Raw genomic sequence first — 15,878 nt, 5'->3', positions numbered from 1 at the left:
ATCCTTTTGCGTGAGTTAGTGCATAGATTAAAAAGTTTAGGAAAAAAAAAAAATCAAGCAAACATTTTAGCATAAGCTGCCTTCTCTTTCTCCTTTTGGGCTTTTATCTTCTGTTTGATTCTGAGCGTTTCCGTCTGGATAGCTGCTTAAAAAGAAAATCCATGATGCAGTTATAGTAATCTCTTTACAGTAGGTCGCGTATATCAAGAACGAGTCACACTGCTGCTAATTACCCCTATTGTTTTGTATAATAGAACTGCATTTCATCTTCTATTAGGTGAGATACTAGCAGCAAAAAAAACTTGTCCCTTACACTTTGTGCCACCTGGTCAGGTAACCAGGTAGAGGAGGGTGTAGCAAGCATAGTATTGGTGTCAACCAGTTATTATTAGCTATTTATGAGCTAAAAATCCTACCCAATTAGACCAGGAAATTAAGGAAGTTCCTAAGACCCCTGTGAGACAGGGAGATGGCTCACGAGGCATGCTGTTGACCTACATAAGCAAGTTACTCAGCACACCGGAAACCACTGCTGTATTAAAAACAGATCTTCCACCAGAGTGGGCTCTGTGCTCAATGCATCAGCGTTTAAGCTGTTGGGAAACCAGCGTTTTGGGCATGGCGCAAGTATGATTTCCTACTAAATACCACCCTGGTCACTTTGTTACGGTTTTCTTAAAAAGCAAAGAATCTGGACAGAAACAGCTTTATTTTACCTTTGTCTTCAGGGGCTATTTCATGAGCCTTTTTAAGATCAGCCTTAAATAAAAGAGAAATATAAATTAATGTTCTGATGAAATGTTTTGATTTAAAAAAAAAAATAAATATTGTGATAATTACCAATGCTTGATCAAGATCTTTTATTCCCTGCCATCCTTGAGCACGTCTGTAAAGAGCTTTAGTATTTGCTGGATCTATTTTAAGAGCCTGTAAGTTTAATAAAATTGTCACATTAACATTTCATATACTTCACAGCCTCCCATCACTGCAAATGGCACAGTTCACACCAGCAGACAATCTCCCCGCACAGTTTGAGGGTAAGCTGTCAAAACATTAACTGTGTAAAAAAAGGAATGCTATATTGTAGCACATGGTATAGCTAATCAGTGTTGATACCCCTGCACCAGATGTAGTCTTTAGTGAAGGACCAGCATACATGAGGGTAAAACGGAACCTCTGTGTGTGTAAGTAGCTGTCAAGGCAAAGGTGTTGCTGCAGTTCAAATTATCCTCACCTTGAGTCCCACAGTACACCACTCTATATTGCAGATCCTTCCTTCACACCAAAAAACCCTCACACAGCATCATAAAGCAGGCATGGAGATTTCCTGTAAAGCTTTTTTCACTGCAGGCTAGGAGACATCCAAGCAACCCATGTCATGCTTCAGGAACCCTGCCAAGTTCCAGTCACCTCTGCCTTTTCTGCACAGAATGGTTTCACTCGTGTGTATGCCAGCTCTAATATGACAATATCAAAACAGGAAACGCAGCAGCTGGGCAAAGAGAATGTTCCACTATTTGATTTCTTAAACTGTGTTTTCAGGTACCTCGGTTAATCGGGCTTGCTAGCCGTTTTCTCTTCTTGCCTGTGAAGATCACCACCTTTTTTTCTTACTGCAGATAGCTCTATCGTGTATCTTTATTTATCATTATTTTAAATAATATCGTTTCTTAGTGATTAGAGGAAATTTCTTTGCACGAATGCCTGGCTTCATTAATTTCATTTATTAACTTTAATTCATTAAATAAGAATACAGACACTAGACAAAGCATCCAGATTTTTTAAAATCACTTCAGTATTGGCTGTTCATGCAAAGGAAGTATTGCTTCGGGAGCTCATCCTGATCTGTCTGCTGTAAAGCCTACAGCCTCTTCTGTGCCAGTAATTAGAAAACAGGGTGTCTGCGTGGTTTGTGCACAGGTAGCTAAAAACAAGGAACGCTCGACCATGGTGCTTACAACTATTTCAAAGCAAGGTTTGTTTGAACGGATTCAGCCACTCCTAACTCCTTGTCTACACCAAAATCATGCATCTATTACAGACTGTTAATTTAAAAGCCTTTTGGCCTTAGGAAATCATGAAAGCGAGCGTGTATAGGTTCTCATTAACAATTACCTTGACCATTACTAGTTAATCTTAGGAAACTGGTGTTCTGATTAAAACACTGACACACGATTTAACACTTCTTACGAGACATAAACTAAATGCATTACAGAAGTCTATTACAACTATGGAGTTGCCTTTACCTAACAATTCTGTAATCTCAAAAAAAAAAAAAGTTGTCTTTTCCCCACAATGGCAAGTATTATGACTAATAATTTCTATCTCTAAGACTTAAATGCTGTTTCAATTTTTACCATTTTCTAGATGACAGATATCACATTACACAGTTTTATTGTGGGTTTTTTTCTTTCCTCATCCCCCATTTGCCCATTCTAACACAGGTTTATGAAAGTTTTCCATGCGGCAACACCGCCATCAGGCTAGAAAGCAAGTCAGATCTCTAAAGACCCCTCACAAACAGATCAGCTGAGATCCCTGCTTTCAGCATGAAGCCCTCAGAGGTGCTGCTCAGGATCCTCTGCTAACAGGTAAGAGTATTTTTTACACTCAGTTTCCTTCCAAATTTGAGAGTTTTACTGAATTATTTAAAGTTTCTTCAAATGTACTAAATTCTGTCAGTATGCCTATGTCACTGTTTCTTTTTTTTTTACTTTAATTCTATTATTTTTCAGTATTTCCATATTTATTGTTTCCTTCCTTCTTTCTTCCTATTCACTGGTTTCATTCCACCACTAAGCCTACCTGAAAGGGCTTTCGTTAGAAAAGTCACTTTGATGCATAAAACACAAGACCATCAAATCTAAAAGCAAATAAAACATTTTGCTCATATTAGTTTTCCAGAGAGAAGTATTCCTCTTTCACTGAAGAGTTTTAACTCTTTATCATATAAAAATTAGCTCTGCAAACCAAACTGTCAATGACAGTGTGCATTTTTTCTGGCAGTAAGTGATAGCTCTCTTTTGTTTGTTTCTAATGAGTCATTTCCATTTCAAAATCTTTAAAAAGCCACATACTGTAAAGTTAGGAACTTGGCAATCAGCCTTCTACTTTGTTTACTTTAGAATAGTAAGTTTGTCAGAAAACTCTTTAAAAAAGCTTTGCAGTTTCAGTCTCCATTTTCTATATAGGCCAACTGTTAATCAAAATACTAGACATTAAATTTACCTCTGAACAACTCTCAATGGCTCCCTGCCAATCCGACAGTTTTAGTTTACAAGCACCAATGTTTAGAACACAGGTCAAAGCAACAATCTTCAGCTTAGGTTTGTCTGCCTCCTCTGCCACTGCTTCAGAAGCTTCTACATACCTGCAGAAAAACAGATTTACAAAGAACATGTGTTAGTGTTGCAACAGCCATTTTGTTCTGCCCTTAGCTGTCTTTCCAGACACATGCAAAGTGGCCTCTCCAAACTGGTATTTTTAAAGCAGCTTCAATTCCACTATTACAAATATTTATTAAACTAAATATATAAGGCGTACCCTGACAAAAAAGATGAAATCACTGGAGAATGTTTTCCTTTAACTGCTATCCCTCTGCTGTATCAACAGCATTCTTAGACAAATGCACTATTCTAGATGGCATGAAACCATTAGAATTTATCTCAATGGCTGTTTCTTTTCAAAAAACATGCTGCTCATCAGTGGCAAAAAGTCAACACCACCACTGCACCTTCCACATTCATGGGAAGCTTCATCTCTTCCTCAGTTCCCTCAGTTTAATTAATTTAGGCATTTATGGCTAAAAGCTGAAGCTAACTTTACTTTGTAAAGGAGGGTGTTTTATGAGCATTAGTAACTCCACCTTCTTTCCACTGTCTTCTTCATGACTTTTTTCCTGAACTTCAAAACTGACATTGGTTCAGCACTAAGCCACATCATTTACTGCATCTCTATTTCATAGGCAAACTGACAGGCAAACTGTATCTCATTCTTCTTAATTTACAGTGTGCTAATGCTGTCAAGTTTTTATTTCAAGTGGCAAAGGTCTGTTGTGGATATCAAAGTTCTAACTCTTTTAATGGCTTACTTGATAGAACTTCTGTGGTTTGTTATTTAAAAAATAAAAATCATGTTTGCATACATTCACATTTTAAGCACACCATAATTAATGCAGTCTTTGCAGATCAGTATCTAGATAAGTTAAATTTTTGCATGCCCTATCTTTTGAGTGTTGTATGGTGTGCATAGAACTTTCAACCACAGAAATAAGCAATACTTTAAAAGCAAATTAGACACAGTCCAAGTGATTTTTTTCTCTTCCTGGGCATCAAGCAACAATGAGAACCAGAAGAGAAAGAAAAGGGTAAAAAGCTAAGGAGAGTTATAATACAAAACTCTGGTATGTTCAAAACAAACAGAATACACCTATAATATTTATAAATCACACCAAAACATGAGACTGCAATCATTCTGGAAACAAAATTAGAGCTTCCAAGTCAAAGAAATCAGTAAGATTAATATAAAGGGAGACAATAGGAAGGAATATATTTTTTCACAAAAAAAAGTGTCAATTCTTACATATGAAATAAATTTTAAAAACTGGTTAAGCAACAATAAGACAAGAAAAAGAACAGAAGGTTATAATGGTTACTGTTGGTGAAAAGGAAAAACCAACATTACCAGATGGTTTGCTCAGGGAGTCACACGTAAGTCATGGGAGATACCTTGATAAGAGCTCTTCTCTTCCTATCAGTTCTGGCAAAGTGCCAGCTAAAGTACACCACCCTACCTAAAGTGTTAAATTTTAAGATAAAACAACAGTGTGACCTATGAGAAAGTGTGGAATGATTGGATTTGTTTAGTCTAGAAAAGTCACTATCCTTTCCATTCACAAGGACAAATAAGGACCAAATAGAAGCTGTCTACTCACACTGGAAGAGCCTTCATTGCATGTGCTTAAGAGTGAGCAAGACAACTAATTGTAAGGGATGGCATAATTACACTTGATATTTACCTAAGAATGAGGGGAGGAAATGGACAGATTCAACACCAAGTCCCTTAAAGATCCATTCCAGCCTTTTTTCTGAATGATTTCTAAAAGGTTTACATAGAAATCCTATTTACTTCAGGGTTTCTGTTGGACTATGATGGGCTTTTTGAGGGCAGGGGGAGATGTTGCATCTTGGGTTAATATCTGTAACTAAAGGATTCATTTTTATGCTTCAGAAAGACATCCCTTCTTTGAAATCCAGTAAGTTAAAAACCTCAGCTGAAGCATTAAATATGCCAGAATTCTTTTTCTTTCATTATTGTTACTGCTAGTTAACCAGTGATCATTAAGACAGTAGGGATAAAGGTCAGATAACTTAAAAAAAAAAGTTTTTAGGAGAAGCTCATATACATAAAGCAAGAAGTATGAAAAGAAAAAAGGAGCAGTAGGGAAACAAAAGCAGAAAGACCATGATTTTGAAGGCAAGTCTGAAATATACATGGAGTCAGGATGATGGTATGGAGCCTCAGAAAAAATAATGAATTATTAAGTGTCACATTTGGGGGTACTCTCTCTTTAACTTATCTATTTCCTAAACCTACTGTTTTTTAGAAATTAGAGAAAAAGTATCTCCCTCCTTTCCTGCTCATCAACTACCCCGTGTATTGTGCTTTTCTTCAAGAGTATGAAAAAAGGAGCATTTTGTCCGTTCCAAACAATACTTCCTGCCTATAGGAAGCTGACCTAGCAATGAGTAGAAGACTTACTTGAACAGGTAGCTAAAAATTAACCAGATGTTTTCCAGATTCAGTAGGCTCTTTTCTTAAAAAAAGAAAAAGAAAAGAGCACAGCAACAGATACTTTTTAAATGCACATATTATTGCTTGATAGCAGTATTAATTTGGGTTACAGGAACTACCTGATTGAATTATGATAGCCTTACCGTAAACTTTTACTATACTTTTTAGCTGCCACTGCCCAATTTTGCGATTTGAAGAAAGTATTTCCTATATTCTTTATGTCTTCTGCTATGGCCACAATCTTGTCAACCTAATAAAATAGATGGAAAATATAAAGTATGAATGTACTTAAGAAAGAAATCTTGAATTACTTAATGTTTAACAGTAGGATCCTCTGTCCTTCCTCTTTCAAAGATTATTATAAAATCTCAGAATAAAAATATTTCAATTTTAGACAAATACTAGCTTCAAACCACCCCTATAATATTCTCTACTTTATGAAACACAATAGTCTGAAAGATGAAATTCCTATGGGTTTTCTACAGTATAAAGGGTGAGAAAATACCAGAGACAACATAGCAGTTCAGCTCCTTCCCCTACATGCTGCTACCCACACAGAGCTATATATAAAGGTGCTGACATACATAGAAAAGAAGACATGTTAACAATCAAACTATTCAACCAAGACTGCCTTATTCCCAAGAAAATTTTGTCTTCTTCTCAAAACAGTATTAGTCACCTGAACTTTGCATGCTCTCAAACTAGAAGTTGTATCAGCACAATTCTCCTCTCAAGGCACTTAAAACATCTACAGAAGACGAAAGAGAACAACTGCCTGTCTTTACCAAAGCCACCATTTCTATTTCCAGAACGGCAGATGTTTCAAGCACCAAGTTACTTTTTCAGTGGCAACAGTGTATAATTACTGCTGTCTATACCATGGTTGTCTTAAGCTTTGTCAAATGTATATATTGCTGTCGGTAATGCTCTCGGTTTACACCTCTACCATGCTAGAATTAATGACATTGAAAAAAACTGATCCCAGCGTAAGACCAATGTCACCATGGCTTCTGTAGTTTATATGGACAAGTGTGAAGTTACAGGTGGTAGTCAGTGAGTGATCTCCCTGTCCGTATCTCGACCCATGCGCCTTTCATTGTATCTTTCTCTCCCCTGTCCAGTTGAGGAGGGGGAGTTATAAAGCGGCTTTGGTGGGCACCTGGCATCCAGCCAGGGCCAACTCACCACAAACCTGAAAAGCAAACAACTATTGGGAATCGAAAACGACTAGCTCTGACGTAGTAGTAATCTTTTAAAAAGGTTGATCCTTTATTATACCTAGTAAGTGAGGCAAACTCTTTTTAAGGGTAGGTATTTTAAAAGTTGCACAGATACAGTACAGTGTAGGTACAACATTAAGTTAGTCATCTGCAGGATGGAGTTCCAGTAATTGCTATTTGTCACTACAGCACCAACAAAAGAAAAAAGAAATGAAGAACGGAAAAAAAATCAGTGTAATAATTGCAAGTAATAGTGTTTTTAGTTCCTGGGGAAAAAATCAGCTGTAATTAGCACTGAAAAAAAAAGAGGTAGCAATCCCCTCCTACAGCATTCTCTTTCCTAAAATTGAATGTCACCATTTAATCAGGACCTTGATCAATTCCTAAGAAAAAAGGCTTAGTGAACATCATCACAGACACCATGTAACTCAGATTACCTACAAGTCTTGCATTCTGTAAAATACTTTAAAAGAAAAATACTTACATCTTTCAAGTCTATATCTGAATCTTCAGGAAAATCTGGGTGAGCATCTCCAGATCCATCCTGGGGAACAATTCCCCAATCATCTCCTTCCTTTAGTTCTCCACATTCTGCAATGACGCACAACTGAAAAAATACAGTATGAACAGCAGTATTGCTTACTGAGACAATTTCAAAAAAAAAAAAGCCACAACTTCTGTGTGCTCTTTGAAATTCGTGAAAATGCTTTTTCATCTGTTGTTTGGGTGCACTGATTTCAGAAACCCATCACATCATTAGCCTATCTTCATCAAAAGGCTTTTATCACAGAAAGTGTTGCCTTCAGAGGAGCAGCATTCCAAGAACACCATACCCACGCCCACAGAGAGGCTGGAAGAGCAACTGGCAGCAAGCTGAGCTATTCTACTGAAGTTCTACTACATTAGAGAAGATCGTTACTTTCTCAAAGTGCCAAAACTCTTAAAGTTACAGAGGTATTAGTTTTTCCAACAACCACAAACTGACATGACCTACACACTGATTGCTCTTCCAGAAATAAGACGACTTCTGACATAAAATTCATTAAGAATTACGGATCACCTAGGTAGGGTTGTGAATTCCACCTTTTAATTTCATCACCTGTCCTACACTTGCACCTGTGCATTTCCAGCTTCACCCTAGTAAAGGCTTCCACCCTCACAGCTGTGTCGAAAAACAAATCATTTGTGCAGGAGAAATTTACAGCGAAAGAACAGAAGCCTCTTAACAAGGACAGTAAAATGGAAATTTAACAGTTAGTAAAAATATCTGGTTAACATTTAATAGTTCTACTAAATATTACACAAAGCATTTAGAAGAAATGAATATACATCATATAATGGACGAATAAACATCATCTCTAAGTGCTTTGGATTTTGCCTACCTTAGCAGGATTTTCTCCTTTTACTTCAACATTTTCTAGCATTTTAACTACACCCATTCCTTTGATCACTTGGCCAAACACCACATGTTTCCCATCCAGGTGAGAAGTAGGCACCGTTGTGATAAAGAACTGAGAGCCATTAGTCCCGGGTCCTGCATTCGCCATGCTCAGCAGCCCTGGTTTGTCATGCTGTATTGGAGAGAAAAAAATCATAACCAACATATAAAAGATCTGTTATAAAACCATACAGAAGATTCTGTAAGGCTATCGATATATATAGCAAGGCCAGCCATAACGACAACTTGGTAAACCTGTTACAAGCAAATAGCAACTAATTTTACCTGTCATGACTGAAGAGGACAAATGGCCAGCTCTGCGTCTTTACTTGCCACCCAGCAGTCTAGCAAGCAGAGCCACACGTGTGACGTGATGCTCTAACACCTGCCTGCTGCTCGTGCACTCAATCCGCTGTACAGCTGCTGAGTTTAGACAGATCACCTGAGAGACACGTGAAGTTCCTCATGGGGTTATTCAAGACCACTGGCCTCCAGAAACACAGCGAAACACCACTTAAACCAGCTTTAATGTTACACTGCCAAGATGGGTATGTATTGTTAATTTTATAAGGGCTACTCACACAAAATTTGTTGTACAATTACGGGTTTTAGGGAACTGTGGTCTTTATTATGTGAAGGTTGGTGGGAGTTTTAACTCCTCCACTTTCCTAGAGACAGTTTTTGCTCTGTTGGGATTTTTAACCATCTGATCGTTTTGGCTCATGCTACCACGCCACAAACTAACAAAAATTTATTAAACAGCCCAACCTGGGAAGATATTGTTTATCTTGTTTCCCGTAAGTACTTTTTCCTTTTTTGAAATAAGAATTATTAATCACACAGATTATTTAATTTTCACTTGTATTGCATAAATGTACTTTTCATACGTGTTGTGAATCTCCTGTTAAACTGACATGACGCAGTCATTAAGATATTATTCTCCTCCAGTCAATCTGGTTATTAAGTGCAAGAAGTCTGTTTAACCTAAGTCAATATGTTATATCAAGACACTGGTACATGTTTGAAGCATGCAAGCTCTGGTATTCCTAAGAAACTTGATACTGTGGGGAGGAAGGGAGGGGAGGGGAAAAAAAAGTATGACAGCACAGACGAGATGGAAGCAGAAATTGCTGTGAAATAGACCTCAGAGCTCAACAGGAGGTTGATTAGTTTGAGACAACAGTCTGAGACAGCTGTATTTAAGCATCTGGTTTGTCCCTGTAGTCTCTACCACTACATAGAGTGTTCGGATTTCCATGGTGGCAGGGAGAACTCCTTGTCTGAGGTGTTCCATCTTGTCATATGGCACAATGAGTCTGATTCTTTCAACCAAGATTTGGCTTGGACACTCTGGTTAAAGGTTGTACAGCTGCACCTAGCCAGCAGAAAGCTACTGCAATAATCTTGACTCTGTCTCTGCTAATCTTGAAACTCATCCTGGGAATCAGAGATGGCAAATGACAGAGAGGAAGCCTGTGTCCCGCAGCAAGAGAAAGCATCTGGTAGTAAGCCTGCAGGAGCACCATCATAGTTGCTGGCAAACAAGTTAATCAGAAGGGGTTCCACCATAAAAGATTTTTTTAAATACCATTTGAGGCTGGTCACTGATTCAGTGCCCAAGAGGCAGAATAAGACCTGTCTTACTTTTTTTTTTTCTCAATGACAACTGATGCTAAACAGCAATGGTTTGTAAACAAAGAGCCAAGGAACAATAAGCTCTGGTGTTGCCTTACACCTGCACATTTACTTTTTGTCTGTGAAGATCTGGAGGACAAGTTGGAAAGTTATAGACAGCAGCCTGGTGGCTCTGATCTTCACACTTACATGCAACCCGTTTTGTTTGGGACCAAGTCTCAACATTAGTCCCATGAATAGAGTCCCTATTTATATAAAAAAAAATGTTGTCGCTCATGCATTTTCTTGCCATGAGTGTTTTGAAACATACTGCAGATAGAGTGTATTTCCCATGATGGTTTCTGCTTGTCATTTTGTAAGCTTATAAAACAAGTAAAAAAGTCCAGGCAAAATCAGATTCTCTGACAGACTGGCAAAACTATGCCACAGTAACAACACTGCTTGAGGACTGTGTAAATTGGGTATTCCACAACAGCACAGCCATTAGCTGGAGAAATGACACCAAAAAAAGCCTAGCAGGATTGATCTCACATGGTAAACTGACTACTGACAAAGTCTTGCAGTTTATTGCAATTTACAGGAAACCATACAAACAACACAAGAACAAACAGGTAGCTCCAGCATCCCGAAGCGTCAACAAGACCAACTCATTGTTTTCTGAGACACTGCTTTGAGGACACTTTGCAGGACTGCTAGATTAAGCACAAGATCCAGTGAATTTCTATGTAGTAGAGGCATTTTAACTCCCACTAAAATCCTAACATACTTGGCCAACAGGTGATGGAAATTGAGCTCCCACACTCCGTACAAGATCCAAGTGAGTTATTCAACTCATCACTGGCACACTGACAACTTTTGTTATAGCTGAGCAGCCAGAGAAGTACAGAAATGGGGATCATTTGCATTCCATTCATAAGGACATCCAGATCTCACTTGACAGCATAACCAAAAAAGTAACGATGACACAAAGTCTCCTCCTTCAAGGAGCTAGAGATCCTGAGACAAGGATCGATGCAGAAGAGTAACTTTAACCAGCAGTGCTATGGGCACCACCACAGCAAATGTCACACTTCAGAGAACATCTCTCACAAGTGTAGTTTATGATGAATGCTGGAGCTGCATTTCCAGCTGTTGCTCTGAACTTGGTAATGGACTTTGATGCCTGATTAGTGGAGATTGCCATATTTTCTTTTCCTAAAATACTGTTGCAAGCACAATTGCAGTCAGGGCTTTGTTTTAACCATGGGACAACGATATCTCTAAGTTTTTTAGTGTTGTTGAGGAGTCATTCATATGCTATCACATAATAACATGATATGAAAACAGTCAATACCAGTGCTGAGAATTGCTACACCTACAACAGCAGGTGTTCTGCCTGTTGTAAGGGTTACTTGCAGAACGTGTTATTTTTGCTGTTTCCAGGTAGTACTCCCACCTAGGCTCTAGATGTTCATACTGATAGTTCAAGCACGGGGGATTTTTTCCAGCCACACAGCCCTTTATGTACACCTGAGAACACAGATATGCACTCAGAACAATTATAGCGGTTGCCACTTTTCTCCAGAGAAGCTAAGTCTGCTAGCCAAAAAATTTAAGTCACAGTGTACAGGCAATACTTAGATTTGGAGATCTTCAAGTACTGTATAATAGTAGGCTTAAGGTACACAGACTTGCTGTACAGTATGGTGAAAAGCAGTCTTCTTCCCTTTCTGGAATACTCATATTTAAAGAAAGGTAGAACCAAAATGCTTAAAAAAAAGATTTAAAAATACAGAAGGCAAACATTTCTTCTTCAAATGCATAAAAAGGAAGTCAATCTTACTTCAAAAGACAGACCCTGGAGGCATTAACTGCATTTGATTTTGATGACAAAGAGAAGAGTGAAGAATGGTTAACAGACATTTTGAAGGTTATGCCTTTGCAAAAGAAACAAGGTAAGACACAAGACACATCGTGAGAAAACTGTTGCTCAAAACTTGTACGTGTTTTGTGTGTGAAGCACATGCAGCACCCGCAGTCTTCCTGGTGTCCCCAGGTGTTGATTTTGAGGACAAAGACAATTGTAGAATTTCCTACTCTCGCAGCACAGCTCCCTCCTCTCTTCCCACAGCTAGGCTGACAAAATTGCTGGTGGGACTGTGCTAACGGTTGCTAGTAATGAAGTAGTGAGCTCTGATACAGGACTGGGAATAAGTAATGGGAGAGGTAGGAATTTCTGCCATCAAATCCAGCATCTCTTAAAATGACATCCTCCAATTGAGACCTTTGCATATTCAAAAACTTGCTTTGTTCACAGCACATTTTTTTTAACATTTTGGGTAAAAAAAGGCTATTCTTGAACAGCCTTTTACTTCTGGTATCATTGAAAATAACTGTAGTGGCAAAAATGCTTTCTTTCAAATTTTCCTTTGGATTAATTCTGCAATCTACCATGGATTCACCACTTCTATAATAAGAAAGGTATTTCTCACATCTAATCTTATGAATGTTACTAGTATATGAAAAAAAAAGCATAAAAGCCATTTAATGCTAACATACTGTATATGGTTCAGAGTGACAAAATTTGCCTTTTTTATATTTGCCTTTTTTGCCTCTTTTAAAATAATAACCCTATTTCACTGAGAACTAAAATGTTTCAAATTAACTTCTGATGGTGAAATTAAAAAGAAAACTTAAACTATGGTTCTCTCTGTGTTAATGAGGTTGACCTCATACATGTACTTGTTCTATATTCAACAAAGACTTTAAGGACAAACTAGTCTGGGGGTTTTTTGCTGCATTCTTTCCACTGCTTAAAAATACATTAACCTTGGACTAAGGAGCAGTAATTCTTCAAAACTGAATAGAATTAGTATTTTCAATAGAGTACCTTATAATGAAAGTTTTCATCTTCAAATTTTTCACCATATATACTTTCTCCACCTGTGCCATTTTGGTTTGAAAAATCTCCACCCTGGACCATGAATTGCTTAATAACTGTAAAAGAAAATAATTATAAAATGTAGCAATGAGGCAGGAAAGGCAGGAAGAAAAACAATTCAGAGATGAAAAGCAATGCCTGTCATCAGCACCTGTGCCTAAATAAAACCAAAAAACACCTTTTATTTATCAAGCTTCCCATAAGTACCCCTTTTCAGTTAAATGGACATCACTAGATATTTAATCCTTTACCTGAAATCCATTTCAATCTATTCACAACTCACAGTAAATGAGTTTTACTATTACTAATTACTAGTAAATTTATTATTTGCTATTTTCAATGCATGGTAAAAACATCTAGTCATTAGGAGGACTTACTTTCAGTCAAGTTATTTCTTAAACTTAAGTGCTCCAAAATATTATTTAACATTATTTCAAATACTGATAATGAAGGACTTCTGTCACCAACAGGAAAGCAGAGGATTTCATAGAACTTACTTCTGTGGAAAGGACATCCTTTGTAATGGAGAGGTTTTCCAGTGGTAGGCCCTGTTCCTTTCTCTCCTGTACATAACGCACGGAAATTTTCAGCAGTTTTAGGTACAACGTCAGCAAATAATTCAAAGACAATGCGTCCAACTGAAATGACAAAAAGAGAGCGAGACACGTTTTTAAGTCCCGTTCTTGGCATGGTGATGTGTTGAGCATTATAGGGCAAAGGAAATTAATGTTTCAGACTTGATTATTTTTATTTACATTATGATTAAATTTACATTTTGGGGTTGTTTCACAGCAATCGCTGTCAGAGTTACATTAGGTTTTTAGCAAGGTTATTACCAACAATGAATTCCACTATCAAGAATAATTTAGGGGAATAAAGACAGATGCTGCCAAAAATGAAAAAACGTGTGTGGGAAATCACACACACATATATAAAGCCAAATTATGTAATTTAACACGCATACTTATTTTACATCTATTTTAACATACCTATGTAGCTTATTCAATCTAAATCAGATAAAATTTAAAAAAGACTGTTTTGTGGAGACTTTTATTTGATCAAAAAGCTTATGCCAAACATGTACACCAGCCTTACTCCTCATTCTCTTAAACCTCAATGTTGTTAGGACACAGTAATGCTTAACATGCCATATGCATAATGGCTATTTACCATTACAGACGCTGCAAGCAATCGTTAAATCCAAAAATGTACATGTTTTAACTAAGGGAAGGGAAACCTGAGCAGCTAACAGATCCTGTAATAGTCGATAAATGGATTCTGTGTAAAATTCTCGTCTTTTCACAAACTGACTTCTTGGAGAGCTATTTCTCACTCCTAGCAGCCACCATCAGTTGATGCTCCTGTTTTCTCATCAGCTTCACAGTCGCTTAATTAGGTATCATAACTTCACTCTACCGGAAGCTAAACGTAAATATATTAACTCTAATTAATACAGGAATGAAAACAAATTAGACAACTGAAAGTCAATAAAGGGCAAATCATCTTACAGGCATTCTCCTTTTATTCTTTCGAGTGGCCGAAAGAACGGAGGCAATATATCCTGACAAAAAGGCAGCATCTATCTGCACCCGTGCAAATTTTTAAAACCTACGCTTTCAAATACTGCCCCAGCTTCCATGTTGCTGTTTTCTTGTCTCGTTTTGACCGTTCGCCCACATTTTCAGTGACCTCTGGCGACGCCGGGAGAACGATGGGGACCAGCGGTTTTTCCTGAGCGCTCACCGCCGCGATCCACCGGGCCGGCAGCGGCCGGGCACGGCCCGGCGCGGCGCCGAGACCCGGGGCGGGGGCCGCGGCTTGGAGCCAGGAGCGGCCGCCTGGCAGTGGGCGGCTGTGATGGAGGCCGAGCCCGGCACACCGGCAGCACGTGGCAGCGGTGCGCGGGAGGAGCCGCCGCCATAGGTACGCCGGGGCCGACATGGCGCGGGGCACGGTGCCGGCCCGCCACACTCGCCAGGCGAGGCTGTGCGGGAGCGTGTCGCGGGGGTCACTGATGGCGGTGTACGCGCCCGCTCCTCGGCCTCACCCGCAGGCATCCCCCTCCGCTGGGAAGCGGCGGGGTGCCGACGCAGCCATGTTGCCGTTCTCTCTGTTTCCCTCGGGCCTCTTCATTCCGGCGGGGAAACCTCGGAGGAGGCGCGCAGGGCCCCGCGGGGCGGCCGCCCTCCCCACGGGATGCCCGTTGGCGGCGAGGCCGCGTTCCTCCTCCGCGGCGCCGGCTGTGCGTGCTCGCAGCCCGCGGGGACAGCCCGGCGCGGCCCCGCCAAGGCCTGGCCCGGGCATGAGCCGTGCCGCTCCCGCCCGCTCCCCGCCGCCCGGCCCGGGCCGGGCCCCGCGCGTTCCCCACAGGGGCGCCCCAGCCCCGCCGCCCCGGCCCCGGCCCCACCGCGCGGGTCTCGCCCGGGTCCCCGCGGCGCCGCGAGGGCCATTTCCCGCCCCCTCCCCACCTCGCTCGCCCCCGATGTCCACATCGAAGAAGGCGCGGGGGTTGCAGGGCTTGCTGGGCCGGGCGACGGGGGACGGGTGCGACATATCGCAGCTGCCCGCTACCGCGCTGGCTCCGCCCGCTCGGCCGCCTGCAATTCCGGCCGCCGCGGGGTCGGGGCCGCTCCCCGCTCCTCCCACCGCCGGGTTGGGTGGGCCGCGGCCGCCGAGAGGAAAGCGAGCTGCACCCGCGTTTAACGAAGGCGCGGGCCGTCGCCGTGAGGCGACGCTGAGCGGGGCTGCGGCGTGTGGCGGGCGTCTGGCGGTGCCTCCGCCACGGCCTCGCACCGCTGCCCGCGGCGCCGGGCGGAAAGGCCGCCCGCGGGGGCGGGCTGCGGGGCGCGGGGTGCCGCATGGCGGAGCCGGG

At 40.7% G+C, this 15,878-nt stretch overlaps 1 protein-coding gene across 2 annotated transcripts; it reads right to left on the bottom strand.

Annotated features, from left to right (window-relative positions):
* Positions 1-14: 14 nt before the first annotated feature.
* On the bottom strand, positions 15-15,560 carry PPID (peptidylprolyl isomerase D). Of its 2 annotated transcripts, none has more exons than XM_086612590.1 (10): positions 15,475-15,560; positions 13,504-13,644; positions 12,956-13,062; positions 8,396-8,584; positions 7,498-7,620; positions 5,937-6,043; positions 3,229-3,370; positions 841-927; positions 717-759; positions 15-145 (listed from the first exon to the last, which is right to left on the bottom strand). In XM_086612590.1, exons 1-10 carry the CDS (start codon positions 15,557-15,559, stop codon positions 54-56), a joined length of 1,116 nt encoding a protein of 371 aa, XP_086468716.1. In that variant the 5' UTR covers position 15,560; the 3' UTR covers positions 15-53. The 2 variants fall into 2 exon arrangements, with proteins under 2 accessions (XP_086468716.1, XP_086468715.1); XM_086612589.1 differs by having other exon boundaries at positions 15-142.
* Between the last annotated feature and the right edge of the window lie 318 nt (positions 15,561-15,878).

Source organism: Tauraco erythrolophus, chromosome 5 (genome assembly GCF_009769465.1).
Source record: "Tauraco erythrolophus isolate bTauEry1 chromosome 5, bTauEry1.pri, whole genome shotgun sequence".
Taxonomy (NCBI): Eukaryota; Metazoa; Chordata; class Aves; order Musophagiformes; family Musophagidae; genus Tauraco; species Tauraco erythrolophus.
This window is presented reverse-complemented; position numbering and strand designations above follow the sequence as displayed.

What these genes read in the sequence shown, in the direction of transcription:
- PPID (XM_086612590.1), bottom strand. Translation starts at nt 15,559, where the DNA reads ATGTCGCACCCGTCCCCCGTCGCCCGGCCCAGCAAGCCCTGCAACCCC. An exon ending in AGGATGTCCTTTCCACAGAA is followed by an intron (nt 13,063 to 13,503) that starts GTAAGTTCTATG and finishes TTTCTTTTACAG; the next exon opens with TTATTAAGCAATTCATGGTC. An exon ending in AATAGCCCCTGAAGACAAAG is followed by an intron (nt 146 to 716) that starts GTAAAATAAAGC and finishes TTTCTTTTTAAG; the next exon opens with CAGCTATCCAGACGGAAACG.